At 40.3% G+C, this 13,815-nt stretch overlaps 1 protein-coding gene across 1 annotated transcript in view; it reads right to left on the bottom strand.

Annotated features, from left to right (window-relative positions):
* Nucleotides 1–13,815, bottom strand: part of LOC125883963 (ankyrin-2-like) — a 65,956-nt gene that overhangs the window by 19,845 nt on the left and 32,296 nt on the right. Inside the window, exons 3-23 of the mRNA XM_049568648.1 lie at nucleotides 12,836–12,934; nucleotides 10,113–10,211; nucleotides 9,894–9,992; nucleotides 9,574–9,759; nucleotides 9,152–9,175; nucleotides 7,439–7,537; nucleotides 6,912–7,010; nucleotides 6,171–6,269; nucleotides 5,821–6,018; nucleotides 5,319–5,417; nucleotides 5,097–5,195; nucleotides 4,812–4,910; nucleotides 4,434–4,631; nucleotides 4,191–4,289; nucleotides 3,895–3,993; nucleotides 3,391–3,588; nucleotides 2,980–3,078; nucleotides 2,430–2,528; nucleotides 1,494–1,592; nucleotides 1,282–1,380; nucleotides 1,078–1,150 (exon numbers count right to left, since the gene is read on the bottom strand). Coding sequence (XP_049424605.1) covers nucleotides 1,078–1,150; nucleotides 1,282–1,380; nucleotides 1,494–1,592; nucleotides 2,430–2,528; nucleotides 2,980–3,078; nucleotides 3,391–3,588; nucleotides 3,895–3,993; nucleotides 4,191–4,289; nucleotides 4,434–4,631; nucleotides 4,812–4,910; nucleotides 5,097–5,195; nucleotides 5,319–5,417; nucleotides 5,821–6,018; nucleotides 6,171–6,269; nucleotides 6,912–7,010; nucleotides 7,439–7,537; nucleotides 9,152–9,175; nucleotides 9,574–9,759; nucleotides 9,894–9,992; nucleotides 10,113–10,211; nucleotides 12,836–12,934 — 2,362 coding nt within the window. The remainder of the gene's footprint in view (nucleotides 1–1,077; nucleotides 1,151–1,281; nucleotides 1,381–1,493; nucleotides 1,593–2,429; nucleotides 2,529–2,979; nucleotides 3,079–3,390; nucleotides 3,589–3,894; nucleotides 3,994–4,190; nucleotides 4,290–4,433; nucleotides 4,632–4,811; nucleotides 4,911–5,096; nucleotides 5,196–5,318; nucleotides 5,418–5,820; nucleotides 6,019–6,170; nucleotides 6,270–6,911; nucleotides 7,011–7,438; nucleotides 7,538–9,151; nucleotides 9,176–9,573; nucleotides 9,760–9,893; nucleotides 9,993–10,112; nucleotides 10,212–12,835; nucleotides 12,935–13,815) is intronic.

The raw sequence follows: 13,815 nt of genomic DNA, 5'->3' as shown, positions 1-13,815 counted from the left end.
GAAGACCAAGTTCAAAGATGGGTGTGGTCTGAGCAAGGGGGGTGGAAGTAGAGGGAAAAGAAGTTGAGAAGAGCCTATCCCAGTTGACATTGGGTGAGAGAGAGGGTACACCCTGGACAGGTGTTTATTTAGCGTCACCAATTAACCTAACCTGCATGTTTTTGGACTGTGGGAGGAAGATTGAGTACCCACAAAAAACACATGCTGATACAGGGAGAAAGAACATGCAGGAACCCTCTCTCTGTGATGCTAACCACAGCACTGCATTTGCAACTTCTTGCTTATTTTGACAAGTTTGACTCCTCAGAACACATGATACTTCTGGTACATGCATGACTGGACTCACACATTTATCTGCAATCTGTAAGTGGCAATCACTTCAGATGTGAAACATGATGTTGCCAATTTTTGTTGTTGTATTTTTGTATGTCAGCATTCCTTAATAGCAGGTGCATTCCTTAATAATCCATAATAGTCTGAAATGTCATGATCATATCAATAACCACAGCACATTCAATGCATTTAGTTTCCACCACTGCATTAAAAACACAATCAAAGTTGTAATAACACAATAACATCAAGGTGTTAGATCAACGAAGGTCTGCTTGTGTAAAATCAGGTCCATAAACTGCACAATAACAAAACTCAGCCATATTGAGGGCATAGACTCTCTGGGGATTATGGATTTGGAGTAAAATGCTGGAGACGGAATTCTCATATTTCAGTGTTTTAGCAATAAGTAAATGCTCTACTGTACACCACTGATTAGTAATACAAATAGAGCCCACACCAAGCTGGCGGAGCAGGGCAGACATTTTGTAGTACCTTCCAGCTCCACAGACATCTCAGATAATGGCTCATCTTCCAGCCTCAGAGCTACGAAACATACAGCTTTAAGACCCACAGCTACAAAACTACATCACCAACAACACATAGCTCTTTATGACTACTGAGCAAAGGGAACTAGAGCTAGCCCATTTTATCCAAGGTCAGTTTTGAGTTATAGTATCTGATGATAGGGGTAGCCTAAAAAGTGAGTTATTTGTGTTTTTGTGGTCTTTGTTTAAAGTAACTCACCTTCTTCATCAGACACATCAAGGATCTCAGTCATGGTCTCAGGAACATTAAGCTTGTGTTTCTCTGTGACCGTCTGATGTGACCCCCATTCACAGTCATGGAAAAAGACAACCAAAACAGAGAAATGTTAATTGGGTTTTCTGGTAAATTTAGGACAAAACATACTGGTTGCAGATTTGGAGTATAAAGTTAACACAAGCTTACCGTTGTGGTAGTGATGACCTCCTCAGTGACGACTTTTAATGTGTCTACGACAGAGATGTAACCCAGACGTCTGGCAATGGACAGAGCAGTGTTTCCATTCTAACAGAAAGGCAAAGACAGTGTTCATGTGACATTAGAGAGATTACTCATTAACTTTTTTTTAACAAAACATTGCTTATTAATGCGAAGAGAGTAAATACTTTTTCTCTTACCACTGTAGTAGCATTGGGCTTGGCTCCATGTTGTAGCAACACATTAATAATGTGTGTGTTCCCTTGTTGTGCTGCCTGGTGAAGTGGTGTGTATCCATTCTATATAACGAAAATTGTTATCACTGTAAAAACTAAAACAGCCGAGACTTTAACTGTATTATGTCTCTTGCAAGTGGTAATACTCAGGGCTGAAAAATGCAGCCAACCGGCAGTGCTAAAAACTGCAGTTCCTTGAATAGCCACTTGAGGCTGGCCCCAAAAGTGAGTCAATCCCCTTGTACCCCCCATTTTAAAATGTCCAACTTTACAGCAAAAATAAATATGTTCACAGTCTGGTTCAAAAAAACATTTTTATATAAGTCACTCGTTTAAATATTATAGAGGCTTTAAGTTATGTATAATTAAGGGCACAGCTGCTTTGAGTGACAGGTGGATGCCGTCTGTTGACACATCGCAACCACGATGACAATGTTAGGTTAAGTAACCATGGCGTAACCACAAATTCACAGAGTATAGGTCTAGCCGTAGCTAACGTTATTTCTGTGTGTTTTCAGTTCATACAAGTCAATTATAATGTTTTGTTTGCCTGGTTGTACTCAACGACCTTCTTACGTATGTTTCAAATGTTCAGTTTATTCAGTACATTTAGTTTGAATGGTTTTAAGTCTGTTTCTTGCTAGCAAAAAATTAACCATAGCTGTAAATGCACTGTGCTAACCAAGCTAGCAGCTAACGTTAGGGTTATCTCCACCCTATCACCCAAATGTGGTCACTTCTAGCTCAAAAAATCCAGGATTGCAACAGCCAAAATGCCCAACTCAAGGCTTCAAAACAGGAGTCCACAAACCAATGGGTGTCATTACATTGGCTATGTCCATTGTATTTTTACAGTTTAAACTGAGTTTCTACACTACAAGTTTGACATTTGAATCCTACCTTTGTTTTGGCATTGACGCTAGCACCTTGCTGTAACAGGAAGTTCACCATCTTGGCATTTCCATAGTGACAGGCCACTATTAGAGGGGTATATCCGAGCTGAAGCGTAAAGAGGATGAGGAGATAAAAAGAAAAGAAAAAAAGGTTGTTTTTTTTTTTGTTTGTTTGTTTGTTTGTTTTTTTACAAAAGTCTACTTTGTTGTATTTATTTGTGAAGAAGCTGTGCATAGCAACAAACAGTCACAGATACAAAAACCTCCGAATGATGTAGACATGTAATTTGGACATTGCCATGCTCCCCTAAAGCCAGCAGGTGGCAGATATGTTGTGTATGCATGTGCTACTTTTTATGATTTACTGGAGGGGAGATTCACGGCTGTGAATACATACACAATAAATAACATAATACACACATTAAATAGTCAGCATATATAATTCCATGACGCTCTAGGACTTCACCAAAGAATTTCCATGAAGTCATTAGTGCCTAGTCTTTGTCTGTTTATGCTCTGTAGTGTATTTGTGTGTACATTCATGTGTGTATTTGTACCTTAGTTTGCTGATCCAAGTTGGCATCATGTTTGGTGAGTATTTCTGCTGCACTGACCCTGTCCTCTTGGGCTGCGAGATGCAGTGGTGTCAGTCCGGTCTGTAACATACAAAGCACAGAGTACTGTTAGTGTCTTTGTGTCTGTGGTGGAACTACCCATAATTTGTAAATTATATATACAGTTATTGTTGTTGTTGTTGTTATGTGGGGCACGACAGGAAAACCTGTAACTCTATCCCTGTTGCATATTCTGAATGGATGCAAGATTAAAGACATACGACTCTATGCTTACGTCATGTGAAAATGTGAGAAGCAATGATGCAACCTGCACACTTAGTAATAGATGTAGTGTTCGATCAATATCAAAACAAGTGTCTGACAGAAATATTAAAACGTGTGTTTGCGTGTGACCTTGGTGGCTGTGTTGACGTGAGCTCCTTTGACCAGCAGCAGGCTGGCCATCTCAGCGTGTCCTTCCTGGGCTGCCAGGTGTAGAGGGCTGACTCCCTGCTTGGTCAGGACATTGGTCTCTGCTCCATACTGCAGCAGCGCTAATGCGATGTTCGTCTGATTCTTTTTGGCTGCGATGTGGAGAGGAGTGTAGCCATTCTGGAAAGGGAGGACGGTGAACACACACAAAATGAAACTCTGGGTGAAACAGCAGGCATTTATGTTTGTTCTCAGAGCAGCTCAACTCTTAAACATCAAGAATATCTCAGATTTTATTATCAGTTCTCTGAAGCTCTTGGTATCACCACTGTAATGTAAAACTGTCAACAAGATCTTGTGTTAATGTGAAGAGAAGGGTACACCCAAATGTAAACTGCAGTGCTGCTTGATCACTAAATAACTGCAACAGCAATGCATCACATTTTGTGAGAGTACTTTTCTCCTTCAAATCCTTTGTCTTCTAACCTTTGCCGTAGCATGAGGCGATGCTCCTTTATCCAGCAGAAGCAGAGCTACTTCTTGGTTGTCATAATGAGCTGCCACATGTAGCGGAGTCAAGCCATTCTGTAGGAGGAAACATTTGATCAGATGATTTATGTTTGTGTTACGGTAAAGTGCTTTATGTTTTTGTTGTGTTTTGTATTCCTGCTTACAACCTTTACATTCCACTCTATAATGACTCTATTTCAGAGACACAGTTGCCTGTTTCTATAAGTTATAGTCAAAATATTGTGTACAAATAATCCTGACTTTTGCTTTACCTTGCCAGCATCATCAGGAAGAGCTTTGCGTTGAAGGAGAAGTTTTGCTACATCGAGGCTTCCATACTTAGCTGCTACATGTAGTGGAGTGAATCCTTTCTGTGGAGGGAAAGAGGGAAAAGTTTGTGTCAAACCAGCATGTCCACACTGTTAATGTTTAACTGTATATTTGTGAGTCTATATAAGAATCTGTTTGTTTGATATTTCTCTGTCTGTGTGCATCATGTTCTATCCCCGGCTCACCTTCGTGGCCAGTGAGTGTGAAGCTCCAGCCTCTAGCAGCACCGCAGCAGTTTCTACCTGGCCCTCCCTGGCGGAAATGTGGAGGGGAGTGTAGCCGTTGGTGGTGGCGGCATCTGGATGTGCCATGTGCTGCAGCAGCAACTGGACTATGTCAGTTTTCCCCAAACGGGATGATATGTGGAGGGGAGTTTGGTCCTCCTGTGTATGAGGGATGAGGAGGCAACCGCATTAGAAAAGACAGACACACAGTAGTCAGAGCTGAGGCAGGCGACATGACCCGTGAGTATTTGTAAGCAACTCCGTGGATGGAATATTGCTTATTTATGATAAACAGAAGGAAAACAGTGATTGACTCTGATGATGCGACGGCTGACTCACCCTGGCTATGGCATCCACCAACGCTCCGTTCCTCAGCAAGCAGCGAACCACTTCCATTTGACCTGCTCGTGCTGCCATGTGGAGAGCTGTCTCACCACGCTGATATGCAAACACACGACATTTATGAGCATTACGATGCTGTACTGAATGAACCACTCAGGATCTCTGAAAGTACCTGCTAGGTGGTAGCATTGGGAAAAATACTGAAAATATTGCTGACTTTATGCCATACATATTTCTGACTACTGACTGTAGAGAGCTGAACAACTATTTGTCCATACTCACAATGTTACGGACGTCAGGAGATGCTCCGTTTTGTAGCAGAAGTAAAACAATGTTGAGGTGGCCCATGAAGGCAGCTACATGGATGGGAGTCAGGCCAGACTAGAAAAAGTGAGAGACAATGAGAAAGAGGCAGAAAGATGAGCATAAAATACAAAGTTCAACACAGAAAAATGTTCTGTATGTACAGGTGCTGTTCTGAGACATTCCCACAAAGTGCCTCACCTCAGTGATGGCCTGAATGGAGGCTCCGTATTTGACCAACAGTTCCATCACCTTCACCCTGTTCTTCTTACAAGCGATATGGAGAGGAGTGAAACCATTCTGGTAGAGAGAAATATAAGAGAAATAAACAGATAAATTCTGTATGTACATCTGGAGAAAATGGAGTGTCATTTTATTATTGGCCCTTTATTTGATTCTTTCAGATGATCTGGCATTCCTCAGGAGCATTTACATGGTAAGTAATGAAGTGGTAATGAATTGTGTATCAGTAAATGATCATATGATGTCTATTTCGCTGCTTGCTAATGGTCTCATGTCTTACTAAGGAGAATGGACGGCATTTTCCTATGTTTAATTTAATTTGAAAGTTATTATAGGAATTAGAAGCACCTATTATATATTACCCACTCTTCCTGTTTGCTGCATGCTGCTTTGTATCTATTTGTGATTGTTAATAGCTATTTGTTGGCCTGCACAATTGTTATTTTCTAAGAATCCCTACCAGTGCTCTAGCATTGGGATTGGCCTTCTTGTCCAGCAGAAGCTTGGTGACTCTGTAGTGGCCGCAGTGAGCTGCGACGTGCAGCGCTGTGAGGTAGTCCAGTGTGACATCATCAACAGGCGCCTTGTGCTGCAGCAGGAGTTTAACACACTCTATGTGGTCTCCCTGGGCAGACATGTGCAGAGGCGAGAGTCCGTTCTGTGTGAGGACAAAAGGGACAACAATAATAATAATAATTTATTTGTTAATTTATATGCATGGGTAAGATGCAACAGGTCAGAAAAAGCAGTACATTGAAGAATGAAAATCTATGGGTACACTGACCCAGTAATGGCATCACCATACACTACCTTAGTTCTGGCTAAGATGGGAGCTCCTCTCTCCAGCAGAATTTCCACTGCTGGGTCATGTCCACTCCTGGCTGCACAGTGCAGGGGGGTCAGCCCATCCTGTGGGACAATCACACATGCACAGACAAACACATATTTACAGTATACAGATTAATCTAGTGTGTGTGTTTAAACTAATGATGGCAACTAGATGGCACTCAGCTTGTGGTGCTCAAAAAACCCAAAAATACATTTGAAAAACTCAACAGCAATGTCTCTTTCCAAGAATCATGACCTGGTTACTCAAGATAATCCACAGACCTTGTTGTGAGCAGTTTCATGTGGGAACAATTTTACCATCATAAGTATCACCACGCATAAACATTGATGGGGTCCTCCTTGCCTGAAGTGTAATGTTAGCTAGCTTAGTGGTGCTAGGTGGGCTAGATTTCTGGAGTGAGACATAAGTGTTGAGTTTTTCAAATGTATATTTTCTTTGCGCTTTGAGCATCACAAACTGAGTGCCATCTAGTTCCATCATATTCGAAAGAAAGCAGAAATCTCGGCCGATATCTCTAACAGTCTGCAACTGACATTAACACAACTTGGAAAGATAACTAGCACTACAGAAAAGAAAAAATAGGTTCTTTGGAGTTTGAACTGTCTCTTAAAGCAGCCACTAGGGGATGGCTTGTGACTACTTACTAAAGTTGATGTCCAGTCTTGAATAAATATTAAAATTATACTGAGTAAGAGTCTCACCCTGGTTTTAGCATCTATCTGAGCCCCACGGTCCAACAGCAGGGCCACCATGTTAGTGTTGCCTCTCTTGGACGCCACATGGAGAGGCGTTATCCCATTCTGATAGGCAAAGAAAAAAGTTTCACCACCACCTCTTTTAACTTTACACAGCAAAATGTGAAAATGTTCCAACCAGAAAGTCCCACAATCAGTTTTAATAATAGTGTGTATGCTCTTATCTTTTTGTTTCTGAGTTGATAGCAGCATCAGAAAGTTATATCACAAACTACTCAACTGAATTTAAATAAAGTGAAACTAGCTTCATGGACTAATCTCAAGAAAGCAATGTATCTAGAAACATGCCCAAACAAATGCAACATTTGACAGACTATGGGGGAATGCAGTTAATAAAAGCTAAGATTAAAAGTTAAAGTTATATGGTAAACAGTAAACACACAGATCTGCAAGCCTCACACATGTCAGGTTTTAATAGACAACAATACAGTCCAGTAAATGCCTTGATTTGATTAGTGGAAATGGGGCAATACCCTGGCTGTGAAGTCCACAGCAGCTCCTCTGTTCAGCAACAGGGTGGAGACATTCACGTTACCATAGTGAGCTGCGATGTGCAGAGGGGTAAACCCACTCTGTTTGAGACAGACAAGGAGAGAGGAGGGGAGGAGAAAGTGACAGGGAAAGGGAAAGAGGTTGGAGGACACAAAGAGGAAGAAACAGAAGATTGGTTGAAACAGCAGTTGAGGAAAAAGGAGAGCAGTTGCAAAGGAAGAGCCAAGTAAAATGAAATGAGACGAAAAGAAAGAAAACACAAAAGCACTGAAGAAAGCAAGCCGGAAAGAAAAGAAATGTAATAAATAAATAAAATACAGAAAGAAAGAAAGAAAGAAAGAAAGAAGGAAAGACAAAGAAATGATAAATGAGTGAAAGTAATACAGAACACAAGAAGAAAAGAGAAAGAAAGAATAAAGACAAAATGAAATGATAAATGAACAGAAGAAAAAAGACAGGAATGAAAGACAAAGGAAAATAAATAAAACAGAAAGTAAGAAGGGCAAAGAAAAGAAAAATAAAAGAAAGAAATATAGAAAGAGAGACAGAAAGACAAAAAGAAAGGAAGAAAGAAAGACAAAATGATACAAGTGAAAGAAATACAGAACGAAAGAAAAAAGAGAATAAATAAAGAGAAAATAAATGATACATGAACAGAAGAATAAAAGACAAGAGGAAAGAAAGAAAGAAAGAAAGAGAATAAAGAGAAAAAGAAATGATACATGAAAAAATACAGGAGGAAAGACAAAGGAAAAATAAATAAAACACAGAAAGAAAGAAAGCTCAGATTGCTTTTCTGTGGCGGATACAGGACAGAAACCTGACTCTACTGAAGCAGTATTACGATGAGGCAGCATGCTGAAAAAAGAAACTAGACACATCAGTGAAAGAAGAAGCAAGAAAAAAATGAGCATACCTCAAAATAGCACAGGCAATACATAATACATGCAAAAACCCTGTAATTCTGCCATGCTTGCTTTAAACTAAATGGTGAAAAAATCAAAGCAGTTTGGTTTTTGAATATCAAAGGTTCAAAGTAAAGGACATTAAAAACCAAAACTGAAATACACAAAGCAACTATACGCACTATGTGTCTCTGCTTGGACAGACAAATGGACATTTACATATCAGCTACATATCTACGGTACACAGTTGTAGGTGGGTTCACTCCTTACCTTCCCATTCTGATAGACATGGTGCAATTTAATTAAGAAACAGAGTTAACTTAAAGATCAACAACGTGTTTCAGAGAGGAAAAACAATGCTATCAACGTGCTTAGAAGTACACATGCTGAAGGTTATGCAGAGAAAAAGCAGTAAATAAGGAAGTGAAGTTTGACTCGAACGCCGTCAGCGTTTCAGTCACAAATCTGTAACACTAATACAATTTAAAGAGTGACTCATTCATTTAAAATTAAAATAAAAAATGTAAAACAACCTGTAATTAAAATGCAATAAACCTGACATTCTCTGGGATCTATTGATACAACACAGTGTCTTATGCTGTCAGCCATGCAGGAGTGTGTAGTAAAGCATAGTCTGCTGCATGCATCATATTAATGGTACATAATTCTGACATGCAGGACTTCACAAATCCTCGTTAAATGAGGGAAAGATCAGGAAAAAAAGCTCAAAGACATGGTCAGAAGTGATCATAAAAGGCATTAAATGAAGAGTTGATAGAGTCTGTATACCTCTGTGGTTCTATTGACCATCATCTGGTTAGGACGCATAGGGAGAGAAAGGGGGATAGGGTGTAGGATTGTTAGGGAAAGGGCTTATCACAACATTCACATAAAACACAGGGTAAGTTTACACAAATAGAAAACAAAAGGCAAAGACGAGGAAGGAAACCAGAAAGCCTTCTGATAGAGGCTCTGTCCATTAATATTATCAAACTCCTAAATGGCAGCCAAATAATCGATAAAATGAATAAAACTGTCAACATGAAAAATCATCCATTCACTATGATGCATTATCATACACTTCCTCTTTCGCTCTCCCATTTTGTAATACACTCTCCCCTGCTTTTCTCCCTTCATCTCTCTCTCTCCACTTCCATTTGGCACTCCACCTTCGCCCTTCTCCCCTCTCCATCAGCGACGCCCTCCCTCACCTTAGACTGGACGTCAGCGTTGTGGTCGTTCTGGAGCAGTAGTGCAGCAGACTTCGTGTCGTCTTTGCGGGCTGCGATGTGCAGGGCCGGGAGGCGGACCTTACCCTTGGTGTCGTGCTCCAGCAGCAGGGAGACCACTGAGTTGTGGCCCTGCTGGAGAGCGATGGCCAGCGGAGTGAAGCCATCCTGGAGGAGCACAGAGGAAGGAACAAGAAAAATTAATACAATCAATTCAGAGAGACGCAAAGGAAAATAGGGATATTAGTATTATTTAGCTTCATAATTCAACACATATACAGGTACATAAGGTGCAAACTTACCTCTGTTGCAATGCTTTGGTTCCCATCATTTTCCAACATATATCGCACCACCTCCAAGTGATTCTCTTGGGCTGCCATGTAGAGTGGAGTAAAGCCATTCTGTAGAGGCAAAAGCATACAGTCCATATGTGCACACACATATAATGTACACCCTTGGTGTTGGGGTTACACACTTTTTCATGATTTATCTAATAGATTTTGATCCTTGAAGCTTCTCACCTGTGACTGAGAGTTGACATCTGCTCCTCTCTTCACCAGTAGTCTGACTACTTCTTTTTGTCCAGCCAGTGAGGCAATATGGAGGGCAGTGTTTCCTTTCTGCAGAGATAAACAGGGTTAGGGCCACCAGCCAAGTGTGCATATTGTGTGGATATAAACACCTTAAAGACTGCAGCTGCTTGAAAGGGATACAAGTGCAAAGGGTGTAATGGCACAGAAACCTCAATTCCCATCTCCTCCTTAAAACTAAATTATGCAAACTGATAATGCACTTGTGTTTATGGTCTTGCATCTGTTTTAATTTTCAGGACTTACTGACTGATTGAAGGGCAAAACCAGCTGCAAGGTAATCCCTGCGGTCAATGAAGTACCGTTAATTTATCAGTAGAACCCCCAAGAAGGGGCCGGGGGCCACAGCCGCCCTGATACAACTGCTGCCCACCCTTTCCCAGCAAAAAGAGGCTGTGGCACACTCATGTTTTAAGCTAGATAGTGGTATTTTTTGAAACTAGACAAGCTAAGGCATCCAGTGGGAACAACCTTGTCAGCACAGTGTTGGGAAGGGGGCTAAATAATGCTCCAATGTTAGGCTAAATTTTGGGGAGGGGTCACTGGCATGGCCATTTTCAAAGGGGTCCCTTGAATTCTCAATTCTCTCAAGATATCTGAATGAAAATGGGTTCTATGAGTACCCATGAGTCTCCCCTACACTTGAGAAGGCTTGTTCCCAGTAAATGTTTTGTTCCTTATAATCAATGTACTCCCTCAAATTAAAGCTATTTGTTTGTCTTTTCGAGGAAAAGGACAACTAGCCTATTTGAAGACCACTGTACAGATATACAACATATTTAAACGGGATAATTGTGGAACTCAAAACATTATATGTAGTGTACCAGTTTTAGTCTATACAAACAAGATAATTAGTAAGATTAAATGGTAAAGGTAGACCTTTTTGTTACAGAGTAAGATCCTATTTGTTTGACCAGAAACAGACCCGAAATCGCCATTGCCAAACACACCAGACGCCAATTAAATAAACAGTCATTTAGGTGAGTATAGAGCCAGCACATTTTCACATCTGACTGTATGAATGAGGGGTTGATTTCAACCACATCGGAGTTGGTAATTGTTGGGACAGTGGAAAGACAAACAAAGACTTTTTCTGTGAGTTTTATTTTGCTTATGTCCACTTTAAATGAAGTGAATTTCACCATTACAAAATTACTGTACATTTAAAAGAAGTCACCACTGTATGGATCCTTTCCATAATGTTGTCAGACACTTAAAATAAAAATGAGTGCGGTCAGTGGCCAAAACTAGCAATTTTGGGGGAGGACTAGACCAATTTTAAATTACTGCCCCGCAGTCCGTGCACTAGTCAAATTTCTCTTACAGTTTACATGCATGTCTTTCTAATCAGTTCATTCTTCAGTCCAAGTAGATGTATCTGTCAAATTTTTAAAAAAACATCCACACGGTATTCTTGAGGTATCATGTAAACAAGAATGAGACAGATGAGCTCACATAGACCTTGACTTTTGACCTATGACTACCAAAATCTCATCAGTTCATTGAGTCCAATTGAATGATTGTGCCAAATTTGAAAAAGTTTCCTCAACCTGTTTCTTCTGTTCTTGAGATATTGCATTCACGGGAATGAGATGAATGCAAGGCCACAGCAACCTTGACCTTCAACCCTTGACCACCAAAATCTAATCAGTTCATTCTCAAGTCCAAGTCAACCTTTTTCGCAAATTTGAAGAAATTCCCTTATGGCGTTCACAACATTGAGACTGACAAGGTCACAGTGACCTTGACCTTTGACCACCAAAAACTAATAGTTCATCGTTGACTCCAAGTGGACATTTGAAACAAATCTGAAGAAATTTCCTTGAGTTGCTCTTAGGATATCGTGTTTACAAGGACAGGACGTACTGTCACTTAGACATAAAATCATGGGAAATAGGGTCCAGGTGTAAAAATACCAAAGGTACTCTTAATATCAAAGGCCAAATTCATAGCAGTCCAAGGACATGGGCAGCGGGGTGACAGATTCTTTGGTGGCTGTTTACTGGCACTAGCTGTTAAACCTGACACATTAGACATCCACAGAGTCACATGACAAATAGCTTGCATTGCAGCTTACTCTCACTCACTCTCATCCCTCAATCTCTTTACCAGTAAAGGTAGAATATCTAATCATGATGCACTGCAACCTTTTTCAAAACCACCTCTCTGAGTGCCACAGTTGGCGAAACTGATTTTAAATTTTTTTTATAGTCTCAATATATATATTAAAACAGGAAACCATGAAAAAGAAGAAAATCTGGAAATGCACAACACATTCATGTTAGACTTGTTGGAGAACACTTGGTTATTGTGAATATATACAGTTACAAAATTAAACTCTTCTCACATGACTTCCTTCCACTTCAATTACCCTAAGGTCCAGCACCACCCTTGCAGATCGAGTTTCATAGCTCAGGAGAGAAGCAGTGATTTACATAGTACATCCGATACCACTATATATTACTTTTATTCATGCGCACTGCTTCCTGTCATCTCCTCCTCTCTCTTTTGGTCACCCAGCTGTCTCTGTCATCCCTCCCTCCATTCTTTTTTCCCCAAGTAGGGCTAAAGAGCAAACTGTGATATGCACGTATCTGAAAATTTGATTAAGCATAATAACTAACAGCTATCATAATATGAATATGTGTGTGTACCTTGGTTGCTGAGTCAACAGGTGCTCCCCTCTCCAACAGCTCCTCCACTAAATCCTTGTGTCCCTCCTTTGCTGCCAGATGTAGTGCGTTCAAACCATTCTGGAGAGAAAACAAACACAAAAAATAAGACTTCAAGAAAACACATGTGGTAAAGTGATAACTGAGTGGCACTCATGGAATTATATTACAAGCATGCATCAGCTTTTGTAAATCCTATAGTGTTATGTTCAATTGCTGAAGTCTTTATGTGTCATACTGCTATGACGTAATGTGAGGTGCTGCACTGAACTACACTACATTCTATGTTATTGTGTCCATCCCATTAATATTTAGTGCAGTGGTCAATATTACGTCGGGACAATGTAATATGAAGTGGACACATTTTTTGAATCAGAAAAACGTATTTAAAAATGATTTTGCATGTGAAATATGCACTAAAAAACAAAATTTAAATCATTTTTACGTTAAAAAACTGGGGTGATTTACAGTTCTAAAAATGTCGCCAAAATAACAAATTAGACGACAAGATCAGAGATGCTTATTTATAGAACTGTTTTGGGAGATCAGCACCCAGCAACTCAAATACAAGAAGTACAGTCAGAAACAATATGGCTGATTTTCCCCTCAGGCAGGTTTGGTGTGAGCATTGCATTAAAAGGCCTCTGACCCATCAACCAGAGCTACAGGTTAGTAGCAGCAAAAGGAGGAGAGCGTACATATTTCACACTGACAGGCAATTGCGGTCAGGACAACTGATGTATTCATACAACACCCATGCAGAAACATGTTTCCTCGGCGACAGACATGTATAAACACACAGAATGATTCACCTCATCCTCATCTTCTTCCATTCTGCGCCGTGTCTCTCTGAAACTAAGAGAGTATCTTAAACCGTGGCCTCTTTTTAATCCTTCAGGTTCCCTGCTCCTTTTTTCTTTCCTTTCTGTGCGTTCCCTTCCTAAATCTTTCTTTGCTCTTTT

The sequence above is a fragment of the Epinephelus fuscoguttatus genome, linkage group LG3 (genome assembly GCF_011397635.1).
Source record: "Epinephelus fuscoguttatus linkage group LG3, E.fuscoguttatus.final_Chr_v1".
Lineage (NCBI taxonomy): Eukaryota > Metazoa > Chordata > Actinopteri > Perciformes > Serranidae > Epinephelus > Epinephelus fuscoguttatus.
This window is presented reverse-complemented; position numbering and strand designations above follow the sequence as displayed.